At 32.1% G+C, this 16,211-nt stretch overlaps 1 protein-coding gene across 1 annotated transcript in view; it reads left to right on the top strand.

Moving 5' to 3' along the window:
* FAM91A1 (family with sequence similarity 91 member A1) overlaps positions 1-15,917 on the top strand; it is a 51,567-nt gene extending 35,650 nt beyond the window's left edge. The window contains exons 19-24 of the mRNA XM_074266014.1: positions 1,095-1,167; positions 6,473-6,625; positions 8,968-9,072; positions 9,972-10,095; positions 11,070-11,139; positions 12,854-15,917. Coding sequence (XP_074122115.1) covers positions 1,095-1,167; positions 6,473-6,625; positions 8,968-9,072; positions 9,972-10,095; positions 11,070-11,139; positions 12,854-13,039 — 711 coding nt within the window. The 3' untranslated portion in view covers positions 13,040-15,917. The remainder of the gene's footprint in view (positions 1-1,094; positions 1,168-6,472; positions 6,626-8,967; positions 9,073-9,971; positions 10,096-11,069; positions 11,140-12,853) is intronic.
* Positions 15,918-16,211: the final 294 nt, after the last annotated feature.

Below are 16,211 nucleotides of genomic sequence, written 5' to 3'. Positions count from 1 at the left end.
ATGGTACTACATCTTCCTAGTTTTTGGATTGTTACTCTAAAACAAATTAGTGAAGTTCTGTTGTATGTAATGGAGGATAAACTTCTTACCTAAACATTAAAAATGACATTGTTTTACATTGTTTAAAAAATATAAAAATTAATAGAACTAATATGTTTTAATGTGCTAAATTATATTTTGAAGAAAATGTCATACATTTATTTCTTTTGTATACTTTTATGTGTGTTTATATTTTTAACCTGTTGTTTTTGCCCGTGAGATAGTATAACTGTGGAAAAACAAGTGTAGTAATCATCATACTTTAGGAGCAAAACATTTTTGAAAGTTCAATTTCTTTTAAAGTAGAATGTTTCAGTTTACTTAATTTTCCCACTGAAATAAAGTTCTTTTATTTAGGAGCCTTATATTTATATCAGAAAGATTATAGAGAGATTTATTTGTTGCTAAAACCTTTCAAAAAAGACAGGAACAGGATAGGAAATTATTTAAAGGAGAATGTGAGGATGTAGTTTTGATATTAATGTGTCTAGTATCATATTGTGGCACATGGAAAGAATGTTGGTCATATGACAAGGTGTCTTTATATGTAGATTAGAATGAAAATGATATCCAGACTACTTTCCTCACTGGATTGCTGATAATTTATGTATAATATTTTGTAAATGTTTAGAATTTTATAATTTGATTCAATTCAAATGGAATACAAGGCCTTCTGCTGCTGGTAATGTCAAGATAAAAAAAAGATGGAAAGATGATGTATGAATGAGATACTATTTGTGATTAAAGGGGAAAAAAGATTTGAGGTATTCTTTGAATATGTAAAAAGGGAGATATGAGAAGGTAGCAATAGAAAAACCACTTTGTCAGGAGTGAGAGATTCTGGATTCACATCCTGCCTCTGATCCTATTTATGTGACTGTGAACAAGTCAGTTCGCCTGTGGGGGCATCAGTTACTTTGTCTTTATAGTGGGGAAAAGCTGAGGTGAGCTAGATATGACTTTGGAGCTATCTGATCTTCAGCTCTAGACATCAGCATGATCAGGGATAGATTTTTAATATGTACCTTTGACCTTTTTTATTTGTTGGTATTTAGGGCCATGGCATGCATGGAATGGGTGAAATCATGCATATACCTTTCCCATTTGATGAATTGGAACTGCAAGGAGGTAATTCAACTCAGCAAATATTTATTAAGCTCCTGTTTGCAAGGCATTGAGCTAGAGACTGGGTAATTTTTTAGTCTTGAATTGTTCAATCATTTACATAAGATTCAGTGTAAAAAAATGGAGCAGAACATTTTTTCTATTAGGAAAAATGAGTTCACTTTTAGATTCTTATCTTGCTGTTTTTATAAAAGAGAAGGTATGTGATATCCTAATTATGTATTTAAATAACAGGGAAATGTCTCTAGTTCTTTCTACCAAGCCTTATGTCATGGCTAAGTCTGTATACCATTCTGTTCCCCTCTTCTGAATACTGTTAGTATGCTTCTTAAAATAAAGTACTCAGAATTTAACGTAGCACTCCAATGTAGAGTGGGGAAGAACTTTTAAATAACTTTGCTTCAGATACTGCTCTTAATATTGTATTACATTTTGACTCATATTATTCCAGTATTTGACTAAAATCTTTAGCTTCTTTGCATATGAATCAAGTCAGATCTCCACCCTCCTTTATTTGTATAGATAATAAAACAAACTTTTTAGTTATCCTTATCAGACATCATTTTGTATTGATGTTGAATAGAAGTGGATCCAGGTGGGCAGCTTATTGACTTAGAAAACCACAAGTCAGTAATGTCTCTGTTGTACGAGTTTTTATTTGTTTTGTTGAACATTACCCAATTATAGTTTTTTCTGATTCTGTTGCATTAGCGTTTTTGTAGGTTACTGGTTTGACATATTTTAGCCCATTGTAGAACTTTTGAAGTCATTAAAAAATCTTGATTCTGTCATCCAACATATTAATTACTCATCTTAACTTTATGTTTTATGGAGAGTTGATAAATGTTCTTTCTATGTCTCCATCCAAGTCATTATGGAAAATGTTAAGTCATTCAGTGTTGAAACAGAGCTCTGGGGCACACTACTACAGACTCGCAGGTTGGTACTGATCAGTAATCAATACACTTTGAATACTGTGGAGTCAGTTGGCAATGATCAGCTATGAATTAATGAAATTGTAATTATCTAGCTCATATTAACACTGTCTTGGCTATAAGTATATCATCAGAAGCTTTGTCAGATGCAAATGTATAGACATTTATAGACTTTGCTAGATGCAAATGTGTAGACACATAAATGTAAATGTATATGTGCAAATTTGTAGACATAAATGTATGTGTATGTATGTATATGCTACATAATATATGGTGACATACATTTTATAAAAATACACATACACACACTATACATATACATATATGTGTGTATATATATGTATATATATATATATATACATATATATATAAATGTGTATGTGTATTTAAGTAGGGAAAAAAACTCAAATTCATTCAGAAACACTACTTTTTTGATAAAGCATTTATGTTCAAAATATTAACTTTTAGTAAAAACTAGAATTTAGCTAGCTCACTTTAAACATTACCACTGGTATGCTGCAGTAATTCTCTACCTTTAGAAAATAAACCTTTCTTATTAACTACATTTGAAACTTGTTATAATTGGTTTATTTGTATATGTTTGACACTGCAATATTCCCTTTCAGAAAATGTTAGGATTTAGAATAATGTAAAAGAATTCTTGCTGGGTTTTGTTTTTGTTGTTTTTTCACTCTTTGTCTAAAACTTTCCTTTTTCTACTTTTATTATGTCATAGAAATCATTTCTATATCATGAATTATTTTAGGGCAGTAATTGTTGTGAATTCACACTTTTCTACATTAGAAGTCTCTCTCTTTCCCTTTGTTCTGTCCCCTAATCCTGGCCTCACAAATAGATAATGAAATAGAAAAAATTAATTTGAATATATGGATATCTTTTTTTTTTTTTTTTTTTTGCCTAGATGTAAAAATGATAGTAATAAATTATAGAAACTTGGAGAAATTGGGCTTCTAACAAATACACCTTAAAAGTGTATAGGCTTTTGCTGTTGTGGATGCTCAGTCAGTAAAAGTACTAGGAAGTTTTTTAAAAGAAACTCGCCATGTTCTCTCCTTTTTCATCTTTGGGTCCTACTTATTGTCCATCTGTCTTGTCTGTCCCAGATAATCAGTCATACTCTCTTTCTCTCCCCTCTCTCTCTTTCCTCCTCTCTCCCTCGTTCTCCTTCTTTGACAGTTTTTTAGGGTATCCATTTAGGCACATGTTGAAATTTGAGCAATAGACATTCTTCATCCATTTGCTCTTTATAGGGTAGATTACTTTGAGTAAATACAGATGTTTTCCAGAAGGTTCTGCAGTATTGTAAGCCTTTACACAATTAAAGTGTAATGTTCTGATGATCTCTCTCAATTGTAATCCTTCTCGGGAGGAGGTTTCTTTTCTGTAAAATCTTTTCCTCTGTGAGCAGGTTTCTTTTCTGTATAATCCTTTTCTCTGTGAGCAGGTTTCCTGGGAGGCTTCTGGAGCCTTCCCCTCCAAAAGTGTGGAATTGCTGGACTTGCGAATCTACAGGATGTCTTCTCTTTTACTCAATCCAGACTCCCCAATCTAGACAGCTGTCCAAACTCAGTCTCCCAGTCTAGACTGCTCTTCAGACTCAATGTTGCCTTTTTTTATCCTCGAAGAGAATGGGCTTGTAAGATTTCCTATAGCCAATGAACTTGGTCCTTTTAAAGATGTAAACTCCTTTAAAAGTGTAAACTCCTTTTCAGAAGTCTAAAGGTGTAAACTCCTTTTAAAGGTTTGAACTAAAGGTGTGAATTCTGAGCTAGAGAATTGTTTAGACAACCTGAGTTAGCACCTTGTAATCCTAACATTAAAGTACTTCTAAACACAAACTGGAGCATGCACAAGAGAGCCCTTTTCAACCTTGAGTCTGCACTGGATCTTTTCCAGTACAATGGTGAATGCTTTTGGGCTAGTAAACGTCTTCCTGTTTTTTTGTTTTTTGTTTTTTTGTTTTTTATTATTAGAATGTGATCAGACAGTGTTATTTTTGAATCTTGAGTCATTTTAATCTGTGGATGGGAGCTTTTTTTTTTTTTTTTTTTTTATCAACAAGCAATAAACACAATGGATAAGCACAATAGAACCTTGTGGGTCTGAGATGGTAAAAGATGAGGTCTATTGTAGAACATCATTTGTAGTAGTCTTCTTGGTCCCCAGAAATATCTTCAATTTGTGAATAGATGTTCCTTGTGAAGTCTTTGTATAGATTGAAGAAGTTATAAAGATTGGTAGTTGTTTTTCTCTGGAACTTTTTTTTTTTTAATTAAATAATTAAGGGCCTGAAATGTTGGCTATTTGCCTTGGTATCCGCCTTTTGTTTAGCTCCTTAAATGCCCTTACAATTGAATTCTTTCCAGTATTGTTCTTTACATATATTTGATTCAGTCAACTACTTTTGACCTTGATTCTAATTAATGTCATTCCTACTTGTTCTGTAAGTATATCAGGGACTGTGGGGTGAAGATCTGAGTGTGGTGGTCCCATTATCCTTGGTGGAAAAAACAAATTTTTGGTAATTGCTTTTATAGATCTTTTTCATTTTTCTTCCATTTGTAATCCTGTCCCCTTTTTCATCCTTCAGTGCTTTTAGGATGACTTTGCTTACTTGGATATCTTTCCAAAAATTTTTTTTTTACTGCTTTTATCTTTTGCTTCTCTTCTACATTATCAGATGATATTACTCATAATCATCCATTCTTCTTAATATTTATAAATGAGTTTTTATTCTAGTACATCACCATTGATAGCTATCTCTTTTTTACAGGTAAGTCAGTGTTTGTTGATTATGATACTTTTAGGGCTCTTTTGATCTCCTTATTGTAACAATTAATTTATGTTATTTTACCTTTTGGATGAAGTTATTACAGTTGTTGATGTTATTCTAATTTCCATTCTTCATTTTTGATTTTTAGTAATTTGCTTCAGTAATTTCATAATGATTTTCTTAATTGTGTGCTATACTCTTGTCTCATTGATATTTTTTCTTCTTGTTGAATATCCATGCTTATCTTTTCTCTGATGAGTAGATGACCTGATGACTCTGTGCTGAATCAGAGGTAATTCCTGACTCAGCAATAAATCTTTTCTTAACCTGCTAAGGGCTGATGATCCATTTCTTCTTTTGGTGCTTGCCTTGTCCAGTGCCTGGCAACTCTTTTTGAAGAAAATGTTTTTCCCTGCATGTTTTACCCACCCCTACCATTTATTTCTCATAAACCATATTTTCCACATATATTTTTCCTAATCATCACCTTTTCATTGAAGACATCAAGGAGCCCGTCATATGGGGTCCTAAACTATATAGTTTTTTTTTTTTTTTGTTTTAATAATGAATTGAAAGAAGACATCAGAAATATTTTTAAAAAAACATTATTAAGTGCCTTCTATGTGCAAAGCTCTGGCCTAGCTGTGAGAATACTAAGACAAAAATGAAAGAGGCTTTCCCCTCAGGAAACTTCAAGTAAGTGTGTGTGTGTGTGTGTGTGTGTGTGTGTGTGTGTGTGTGTGTGTGTGTGTGTGTATACATGCATAAAGCCTTGTATAAAGATAATTTAAAAGAGAACTAAATTTCAGGAACACTAAGTTGGAGATACAGTAGGAGTAGAGATCAGGAAAAGAGTCTTGTAAGTTGTGATACTTGAGTTGTTTTCAAGATGTGTTTGCCAAATCTATAAATGATACCAAGGTTCTAAGAGGATTGGTAATAAATATGTTGGATGACAGGTTTCCAAACATGTTTTAGTGGTTAGTAGCATAAAGTACAGTTGAAAAAGTATGATAATAAGAATCAGGAACTTTGGTTCTAGTTTCAGTTCTGCTATGTGACATTGGGCAAGTCATTCTTGGTTTTAGTGTTCTCACCATAAAATCAGTACTTTGGATTCTATAACCTTCAATCTAAAATCTTATGTCCTGTGATTCCTCTTCCTTTTCTTCTAGACAGTGTGTTTACCCATCAAAGTATTGTAATAGATTTAGAACTAGAAAGAAGATCCAAATAAGAATGTACTGTTCTGAGCGAGATTAGCATTAGGTAAACATTTGTCCCTGACCTGAAAGTCAGTAAAGTTGGTACAGATGATTGCAGCTTCTCTTAGATGCCAGATAAATGTTTGTTCACTAAGAGAGAGCATTTATCTTTTGGAATAGCAGCAAATAAGTGTGAAATTGTGATGAATCTGGTTGATGTATATAAAAAAATCCAAAAGATTATATTGCTAATAACTTGAATAAGAGGAATGTACTCTCCAGTCTGGGATATGTAACTTGTGATAAGGTCTACAAAGTCTTTTGTAAGCTGTTGTATAAATGCTAGCTATTCTTATATTACTTTCTGTTCTTAGAGTTGACTCGAGCCAATCTGAGTGTTCACAAGGCACTGCAGACATTACGGGAGAAAGTGGACTTGGAGCACCTTTGTGGCTATGTCACCATGTTGAATGCTTCTAGTCGCCATGCTGCCAGCAGAAAACTTAGTGATGCATCTGATGAAAAAGGTTAGTTATTTATAAATTTATTTTTGAGTTAGAAGCTCTTATTTTTAGTTTAGTACCTTCTTTAGTTAGAGGATTAAAAAATTGCTTATTTGAATAAATATTTTTCTTTATCCTCCAAATGAGGCTACATTACCTAAGACTGTATAGCTAACTAAGCATTAAAGCTAGGATTAAAAGTTAAAATTATTGAGTTCTAGTCCTTGAATGTAATTGTATTGCCACCATACTTGATATGATTTACAAATTTGGAGGCCAAGGCGATTAATTATTTCAAAAGAAAATAAGAATTGTTTCAGTTTCATAAACATAGATTTGTATTCTTTGATCATAATCCATTTGTATATTAATAATAATTATTTTCACAATAGCAAAGTATTAAAAACAAAGTCAACTAAATAGAGCCAGGTACACCTTATAAGTGGGCTCCTAGCTTTTGGTGCCTTGAATATTCTGGGTTCTGCTTTTTGCTTTTGCTTTTGTGCCAGGAGCCTTCACAGAAAAAAGGATTGAGCACATGACTATTTCTGTATGTCCCTGGTTTTGAGTTTTAGTACCTGTCACTAAAAAAAGAACTTCTAGTGTGGAATATTGGCAGATGTCCCACTAGCAGGCTTATGTAAGAGAACAAAAAGTCTAAGAAAATTGTTAAATGATACATACTTTGGTCCTGAACTAAGTCTACTTTTTCCTCTTGGCACTTAGAATTGTTTATTAAAAGAATTGGTGAGAGTAAAAAATAGTTTTTATTTTTCTTCTTTATAAAGTAACCCTATTATAAAAAAAATACTTCTTGAGATTTTAAAATACAGTTACCAATTGTATGCTAAAACTTAATCTTTGTAAATTTAAGTTGCTCTTTTGTTGACTGTAGGTTATTCTTTTGAACAAAACCATATAGAAAACTGTACATTAGAAGAGATTGTAAATGGAGACTCTCCATCTGGTTTGTCCATTGTGTGTTCTGCATCTTAACAATGGTTTCTTTCTTTTTTCTCCTCTTTCCATCTTTTGCTTTACAGTTTGTCTTCATCCCAAGAGTTGCTAAAATTCTAGAGTAGTTGTTCCCAGCCTCAGAGTAGGACCTCTGAGCAGTTGAAGCAGTTATTGTCAGAGGACTGTGAATCCATCCATGCACCAAGCATTGTCATTGTGATCTTTAGCTCTAACAGTATATAACTCCAGACTGAATAACAGTTGTTTCACACACACACACACACACACACACACACACACACACACACACACACACACACACACACACACTTTTTAAAAATATGCAGATGTGATTGCAATTCCAAAATAAAAATTTAAAAACATTACTGACTTCTTGACTAATTTTTATTATCATGTATTTTCTCAGTCCCATATCCAACCTGTTGCCAAGCCTGCTGTTTTTTCTCTGTGCCATCTCTCATATATACCCTCCCCTTTCCTTTGACACTTACAGCATCCTGGGGCAGGCTGTCATCAACTAATGCTTAGACTATTGTAATAGCCTGCTAGTGTGTCTTTCTGCTGAAGTATCCTTCACTCAGATATTAAATTGATCTTTTAAAATGCAGGTGTGACCTATTGTGTCTACTGCAGTAGTTCCCAGTTATCTTAAGATTAAACTTAAATATCATTTTGGCTTTCAAAGCTCTTCACAGATTATCCACTTTCTATCATTTCGGTTTTCTTAGTCTTTTTCCCTACCACATACTTAGTGATCCAGTGTCAGTGGCCTCCATGTACCATATACCCTGTCTCCCAATTCTGTGCATTTTCACTGGCTGGACTCTATGTCTGATATATTCTCCCTGTTCTGCTTTCTGGCTCCCCTTGCTTCTTTCAAGCACTGGCTAAAGTTGATGACCTCCAATTTATCCTGTGCTTATTTTATTTCTACCTAGCTTTTTGCTTGTTATCTTGTCTTTAAGACTGAGCTTCTTGAGGGAAGACATTGTCTTGTCTTTCTAATCACAGCACTATCACATTACTACCACAATGCTTGATACATAGTAGGAGTTTGATAAATACATGTTGATTTGACTTAACTAATTTCATATGGAAGTCCACACAAATTTTTTTGATATTAAAAGAGGTCTTCATACTCAAGAGACTGAGAAACACTACCTGAGACCATCAGCTCATTTCACTTTCTTAGTCCTAGAATTTCTGGTGTGCTAGCCCAGCTATAGTGTGTCCTTTTTAAGTGTTATTTTGTGTACATTAAAAAACAATGCTAAAAAACCTGTTGCTTAAAGTCATTTTTTTAATGAAGTATGAAGATTGATTTTTGGAGCACTTGGATTGAGTGTCTACGAACATGAATGTCATGCAAACATTTTTATCTTTATTAGGTGAACCTGATTTGGCTTCAGGATCTGATGTAAATGGAAGTACAGAATCATTTGAAATGGTCGTTGAGGAGATTGTAGATTCAACAACAAAGCAAAATATTGATGGTAAAATTGTTAGAATTTGAGAGACTATTAAATGTTGTAAGTCACTATTTTTAATTTCCCCATGAAGCTGTGTTCATTGAGATGTGTCCATCATGGACTTTTGGAAAAGAAAAAAACAAAAAAAACCCAAAACTTGTTCAAAATCCTATTCATATATTATCCTATCAGTTGCATAATTAAAGGATTATAAAAGTGTAGCCCCAAAGTTCTTGCAACTTTTTCATTTCATTTTTTAAAAAGACTTCTTTCTCTAATACTTTCCATTTCTATAATTTTCTCATCCATCCTTTTCTCTTCTTTCACATAGCTACTGCTGTCATCACTCTTCATCTGGACTTTTACAATAGACTCCTCTCTCACCAGTCTGTCCTCTATCCACCTGCTAAATTAATATTACAGAGACATAAATAGGTAGTTCACATCACTCTTCTGCTCAAATCTGCAAGTCTTTAGATCCTCCACAATCTGACTCTCATTCAGCCTTATTGCAGATTACTTCCTTTCATGAATTTTCATTCTGGCCATCACAGTGTACTTGCAGTTTTCTAGACTTAGTCTTCTAGCTTTTGACTTCTTTGTAAAAGGCATCTTCAGTGCTTGGAACCTGCTTTATCCTCACCTTTGTCTCTCAGAATTTTTTCAGCCTTTCCTGATTGTCCCCTGCCCCAGATGTATTTCTTTAGCTATATGCACTTTATTTTCCCAATAGAATGTAAATTTCTTGAAGCCAGGTGTTAGGATATTTGTATCTGTTTGTCCCCAATGCCTGGGAACTTTGTAAAATATTTGCTAAATTAAAAACTCTAGAGGGTTTTAAAATTGTCAAATATTTTATTTAATTTGAGTTTTATTTTAATGATTTTTGAAGGTTTTAAAATAATGTGTATTTTCTTTTGTAGTAGCTACAACAGAAGTTGAATGGGTTCCTCTTGAGTTGTGCTTTGGAATTCCACTATTTAGTTCTGAATTAAATCGCAAAGTCTGTAGGAAAATTGCTACACATGGACTTTGTAGGAAAGAAAGGTGAGGATTTGTGGTATTGATTTGTATTTCCTCAATCCTGGATTCCTACTTTCTTGAAGACAGAGATTTAACAGTGTCTAAGATATCTTTTTCTCTATTTTTCCTACTGCCATCTCCTTACTGCACCCTCACCACATTTCTGTAGCATTATTATAACAGTCGGTATTCAGTAAATATTGATTTGGTATGATATCCTATTCTCTTTTTAGGACAGGAATCTTTTCTGACTTCTTTACTTCATTTTTCCCTAAGTTGAACTAGAATTATAAGGCAAAAATTTCATTTGGGAAAAACAAATTTTTTTTTAAAGATTGGTATTCCTTTTTATTTACTTTCTTATTTTCTTTAAGATATGTTTACTGAATATAGCTATCAGAGCAAGTTAAAATTCTGAGATAACAAACAATACTAATTAATATTACATAAAGTAAAATAATGTACACAAGTGTTTTTAAAAAGAAAAAAATGTTATGCAGAAGAAATTTACAGGTCGTCATTATAATTAGCATTTCGTTATATTAATAATAACAAACTATATATTTGGAAAAATAACAAATGTTCAGGTGTAGGTTAATTCTTCCAGCTCTTCAGAATTATTGCTTTGAATTTTGGGGAATATTTTAAATGTGACTAATTGGCTGTCTCTCAAAATACTTGTTATTTAAAAAACAAAAAACAAATTCAATTTTATTTCTATTAGCATAGTAGAGGATGTAAATGTTTTGCCAGACTTCTTTTTGAGGCCACATTTTTTGTTTTACTTATTGTAAACAATTTAATATTGGTTCTTTTTATAAAATATATCTTTCTAGACTTTTGATTCCTTTTATATTTATTGGGTTATGCAACGTTTTCATCAAGTAATACTTTGGGGTGCCATCTAATGGAAGCACCAATCAAAATGGAAATTTATATTAGAAAATATTAATGCTTTTTAAAAAAAATTATATTTTTGCCCTTTTTTTCTTTTTCAGCCTTCAAAAACTCTTACATTCCAGTAGAAAACTCTCTCTCCACGTCCTTAATTTTGTTCATTCATTCCAGGTAAAAAAACAAAACAAAACAAAAAGATCACAAAAAAGTAGAATTGAAAAAAAAAAAAAAAGTCTGGCATTAAACCATTAAATTTGTGTTGGTGTAATTTGTACAAGAAGATAATTTTAAATAGGAATGCTTTAAAAATGTCTGTGTCGCCTAACATTACTAAATAATTTATACCATGGAGAGTAACTACAAACTATGGGTAATGCCCAACGTACTTATTGTCTAGATGACTTTTTTTTTGATATGGGAACCAACTAACTAGATTAAAAGTTAGGTGATACTTTTAGCAGTTATTTGATTCTTTCACAAGGAATCTCCGTGGTGTCCTAAAAGGAATTCATGTACCTTCTAAAAATACCTAATTTGCACTAACCTAGAATACTTTTCTAGAATATAATGACACTTTGATTTTGTAGTTTTGTAGCTAGTTTTATTTGTGACAATTTCTTGTGGAGTATAATCTTTCCTATTTTAATAGTGCTATATTATTGACTTTTGTTTAACTTTGATAATGTATTTTCTTTTTGTAGTACATCTTCACAAATGATACTGTGAGGTGAATGAAATCTAACATGTAGAGCAGTGGTCATTAGACTTTCTGATATTTTAACTTTGGTAGTAAAACACTTTTGTAGCATACTGGTATCAGATTCAAACAGAAATGTATACTGACTTGGAAAAGCCACCAATTAGCGTTTTCCATGTTGTATTTTTATTTATTTTGTTAAACATTTCCCAAATGCATTTTAATCTGGTTCCTTCATTTTGACACCTCTGGGGTAGAGGAGATAGCATATGAACAACTAGTAATAGGCATTACTAGATGAAGGTAATCTAAATTTGTTTCATCCTAAAAAAATTGAAATAGCTTGAGTCTTAGCCCTGTCATATTTTATCTATGTGATTACGGGCAAGTCACATTAGCTTCTCTGATGTTGAATTACCTATTCTGTAAAATTTGCAGTATTTACTTTCAGGATTATTGTGAGGAAAATGTTTTAAGAACCTATAATTCCTTATAAAGATACACTTATTCATATTAAATAGGATTGAGGGGTGGAATTAAAAGGGTGAGCAGATTTCAACTCAGTGTAAAGAAAAATTTCCTAAAAAATTTCCATAAGTGGAATGGGTTGCATATGAGATAGTCGTTTTCCTTTGAAACCTTCAAGCAGAAGTTTTTTGAGACAGTTAAATTTGTCAAAACAGTTGACCATATGTCAACAATGTTGTAGAAGGTGTTCTCATTCCATTATGGGTAGAACTAGATGATCTTTGCTCTGTATTATGCCCCTCATGCCTGGAATGCTTTCCCCACAAACTGTCTTTTCCATGAGTCTTTTCTTAATCCCACCACATCTGCCCTTTTCTCCCTAATGATGTTGGATTTGATTTACGTTTATTCTGCATATGTTGTCTTTCCAAAAGAATGAAATCTTCTTGAGAGTAGGAATTGTTTCTTTTTTTGTCTTTTTATCCTCAGTATCTCAAGCAATGCCTGGCACTTAACAAACCCCAAATATGATTGATTGCTCATTGGTTGATTAACTTGTGAGGTTCTTTCTAATGTTGAAATTCTGTGAAGTTCAAGTTCTTTGAGCCAGGAGGAACAGCATATTTTTACACTTGGTTAAAAATGTTCTACATATAGTATTGTTTGCAAATTAATATTTTCTCCTTTTTCATTTTTTTTTTTTTTTTTTTTTTTTTTTAGGAAGGGATTTCAACCCTGGACTTACACACTGAGGCCAGTTTTTCAAGTATGTTTTCACAGCCTCCTTGTGCTGAATTGGGTGTTCCACTTCCTGCGAAGAACTTAATATTTAAAGATGGCATTTTATCTGAGTGGAATGGACGGTCACCTTCCTCAGTACTTATTGCAAATGTTAATTTGCAGTAGTTCATACACATACCATTTTTGTTGTTCACACTTACTGCCTTTTTTTCTTTTTTACAGTTAATTTCTAGTGCCAACCACTAAGAAGTATACCGCTGCTGCAGAACAATGTATGCTAAAGTGGTATTAAAAGTGTTTGTGTTGCAGTTTGTGGGGAAATATTTGCACTGTCTGGAGTCTTACTCATTACTGCATATCCTGCTGCAACAGAGAGCTTTTTAGCAGTCAGCACTGTATTTTTACCTAGAGACAATCTGCATTTCTTTTATAAACCTAAGGACACCCTTTCTAGGCTTTATGATGATTGTTAAATTTATAAGTGGTCACCACAGATAATTGCAATGATAATTTTATATGTTAGTTACTCAAACATGAATCCTGTTTAATTTTATATTTTATTATCTATTTTTGGGGTAATGGAAAGAGATTTAATTTTTCCACTGAAGAGGTTTTCCTCCTTAAAATAGTAAAATGCAAAAAACAACCAAAAACCCAGTAAAATCCAGTGTTGTGTCATGATATGATGGGGGGAATATAAACTGTAACAATTGTCTCTTAATTATGTATATCAGTTGGATGGTGTTGAAAGTATATAAATCAGTATAGTCAAAAATAATTTGACTTTGTTTTTATAAGGTCTTAACTCTTGAAACATCAAGATTCATTGATGCCTCATGAGAAACTTTGAAAAACATTCTACATATAAGCAACGTGATTTTACATATGAAAGCTTCATTATCCCTATCTTTATTTTTATCAGATGTTTCTATAAAAAGTGACCTTGTTTGGTTGTTACTATTACTGCCTATTTTCAGTTTAATTGAGTAACCTTCATTTATAACCACAAGATTGATTTATATGGAAACATTTTTTATTTACAAACCAAAGATTGGGTGCTTTATGTTCAAATAAACATCAGGGAACTTAAGAGTTGGCTGTCAGGGAAAAAAGTATGATAAATAATTCAACTGAATTAACAGTTGTCCCATTTAGATATGGCCTTCATCTTATGTAATCCTAGTTTCCTATAAGTGGGCCTGGGGTAAAAAAGATAAAGGGAAACAATGTTATTTCAAGGTTTTTCTGAGTTATCAGTTCTTGTAGTATGGCAAATATTAACTCAATTAATTGGAGTACCTAAATAATTCACTTTTACATTTATCAAATACCTTCCTTAAAGAATTTTGGGCAGTGTTATTGTTTAATTTAGACTTATCTGTAGGATGATTGCCTTGCCAGTTTAACAAGCATCCTGGTAAAACTGCATATGTGGAAACATTTAAATTTGGGGGATGGTTGTAATGTAAAGATTTCTGCTGATAACTTTTTTTCCCCTTGTTTTATAAGGAACAGTTATTTGTGTGTTTAATCTGGTAAATATATATCTTTCCTAAAACTGTAATCATAACCATACCTTCAGTACTATATACTCACAATATTATTGAAAAATTTGGACCAAGAACCTGGTGCAGTAAGTTGCTGGAAAGTGTTCATGGTAAATGTGATAACATTTTGTTTTCTGCTGTAGTAGGAACCAAGTGTGTGTTAAACATATAAAAAAAGGAAAAAAATAATGCATAATAATAGTGAAACGATTTGTTAAACTGTGAATCACACACTAATTTCTCACATAACTGTTAATGTACATTCCTTTTTCTGTAAATGTATAACTTGCAGTCTCTCAACTGAGTCCAAATACTTAATTTGATGATCAGTGCTGCTTTTTATTCTATTCTAACATTTTTCTTATCTGGTTTGTTTTTACCAACTGTATGTAGTTATTTATTCTGCAGATATTAGTACTTTGGGCCTACTATGATATCTGCACTAATAAAGGATTGAATATTTTCTTTTTGTTGGCAGTAAATCCAGTTTTTCATAAATTTGTAACAAAGTATGGGAAAGATTTTCTGCCTTATTTCCTTTCCAAGTGAATGGAGGGGAAGATAGAACAAAATAGTGATCATGCATTTTAGGAAAAATGATTTAAAAAAAACTTGTGTTCAACTCTGATTTTTGGTCTCTGCCATTGATAAGGAAAAAAAGAATCCATTGATGTACAGTTTGGCAGAGCTTCCATATTGTAAGGGGTAGGGGTAAGCATATTCAGTGTTGTAAACAAAAAAAAATGTAAAATGCTGCTGTTTTCAGATTGTGTTTTACAAACTTAGTTTTATTTCATTATAATTGTATATATGATCATAAAAGAAACATACATTATCTTATGTAAAGATACATCTCTTCATTTAAAGCTGGCAATTCAGTGAAACTTTTAACAATACAATGTTACCTAATTAATGGGTGACTACCAAAGAGAAGGATCATTAAAGATTTTTAACTCAATTTTGTTGCTGTTTGATGTGATTCCAATTGGCTTTGTTGCTTTTTATGATTGTCTTTAAGTGTGACTTGGGCAGAAGCAAGACTTTGAAAACCAAAAGGGGGGGAGGAGAGAGAACCTATAAAATGGCATATTGATGTTATAATAAGTAGAGCCATTTAAAATATGTAGTAGTTCCTGCCTCTTTTAATGTGTTCAAATAATTTTGTGTTTATTTTTCTTCAGGAATAGTATAGCTGATCTGATCAATATTTTTAGTTGGAATTATTTTAAGCATTTAGAATTGAGTTTTGCCATTTTTCATACTGGTATATTCGCTGAGGACTTTTAGTCTCTTCCCCTCTCCCCCCCATCTCCTCCTTGTTTAGTTCTTCAAAAATAGTTTGTATTTAAAGTACCAAAATTGTAATTGAGTACAATGGATTGTTTTCTGGTATGATGTTGTTAATAATACACAATGAAATGTATAAAACCTTGTGTTCAATTTGATGATTGACACATGTAACATAAATGTTTACAATAAACTATTACTGATCAAGATAGTAGGATGATTTTCAATTTTAAATGTTTGCTATAAGTACAGAAATTATGTAGTACAATGAAATTTTAGTAATTAAAACAATTGGGACATTGAAATAAAAAATTTAGACATGTACATACTACTTAAATGTTTACTATCTGAATAAGAAGCCAGTAAGGACATTATTTCTCTAATACAGATTTCTATAAGTGGGGAACACTTATTACAAACTGATATACAAAATACATAAATTCTGTTTTGATATACATAGCTGCAAGTCTTAGTTGTAAAGTATCTCAAATCATTTGTTCTTT

The sequence above is a fragment of the Sminthopsis crassicaudata genome, chromosome 1 (assembly GCF_048593235.1).
Source record: "Sminthopsis crassicaudata isolate SCR6 chromosome 1, ASM4859323v1, whole genome shotgun sequence".
Taxonomy (NCBI): domain Eukaryota; kingdom Metazoa; phylum Chordata; class Mammalia; order Dasyuromorphia; family Dasyuridae; genus Sminthopsis; species Sminthopsis crassicaudata.
This window is presented reverse-complemented; position numbering and strand designations above follow the sequence as displayed.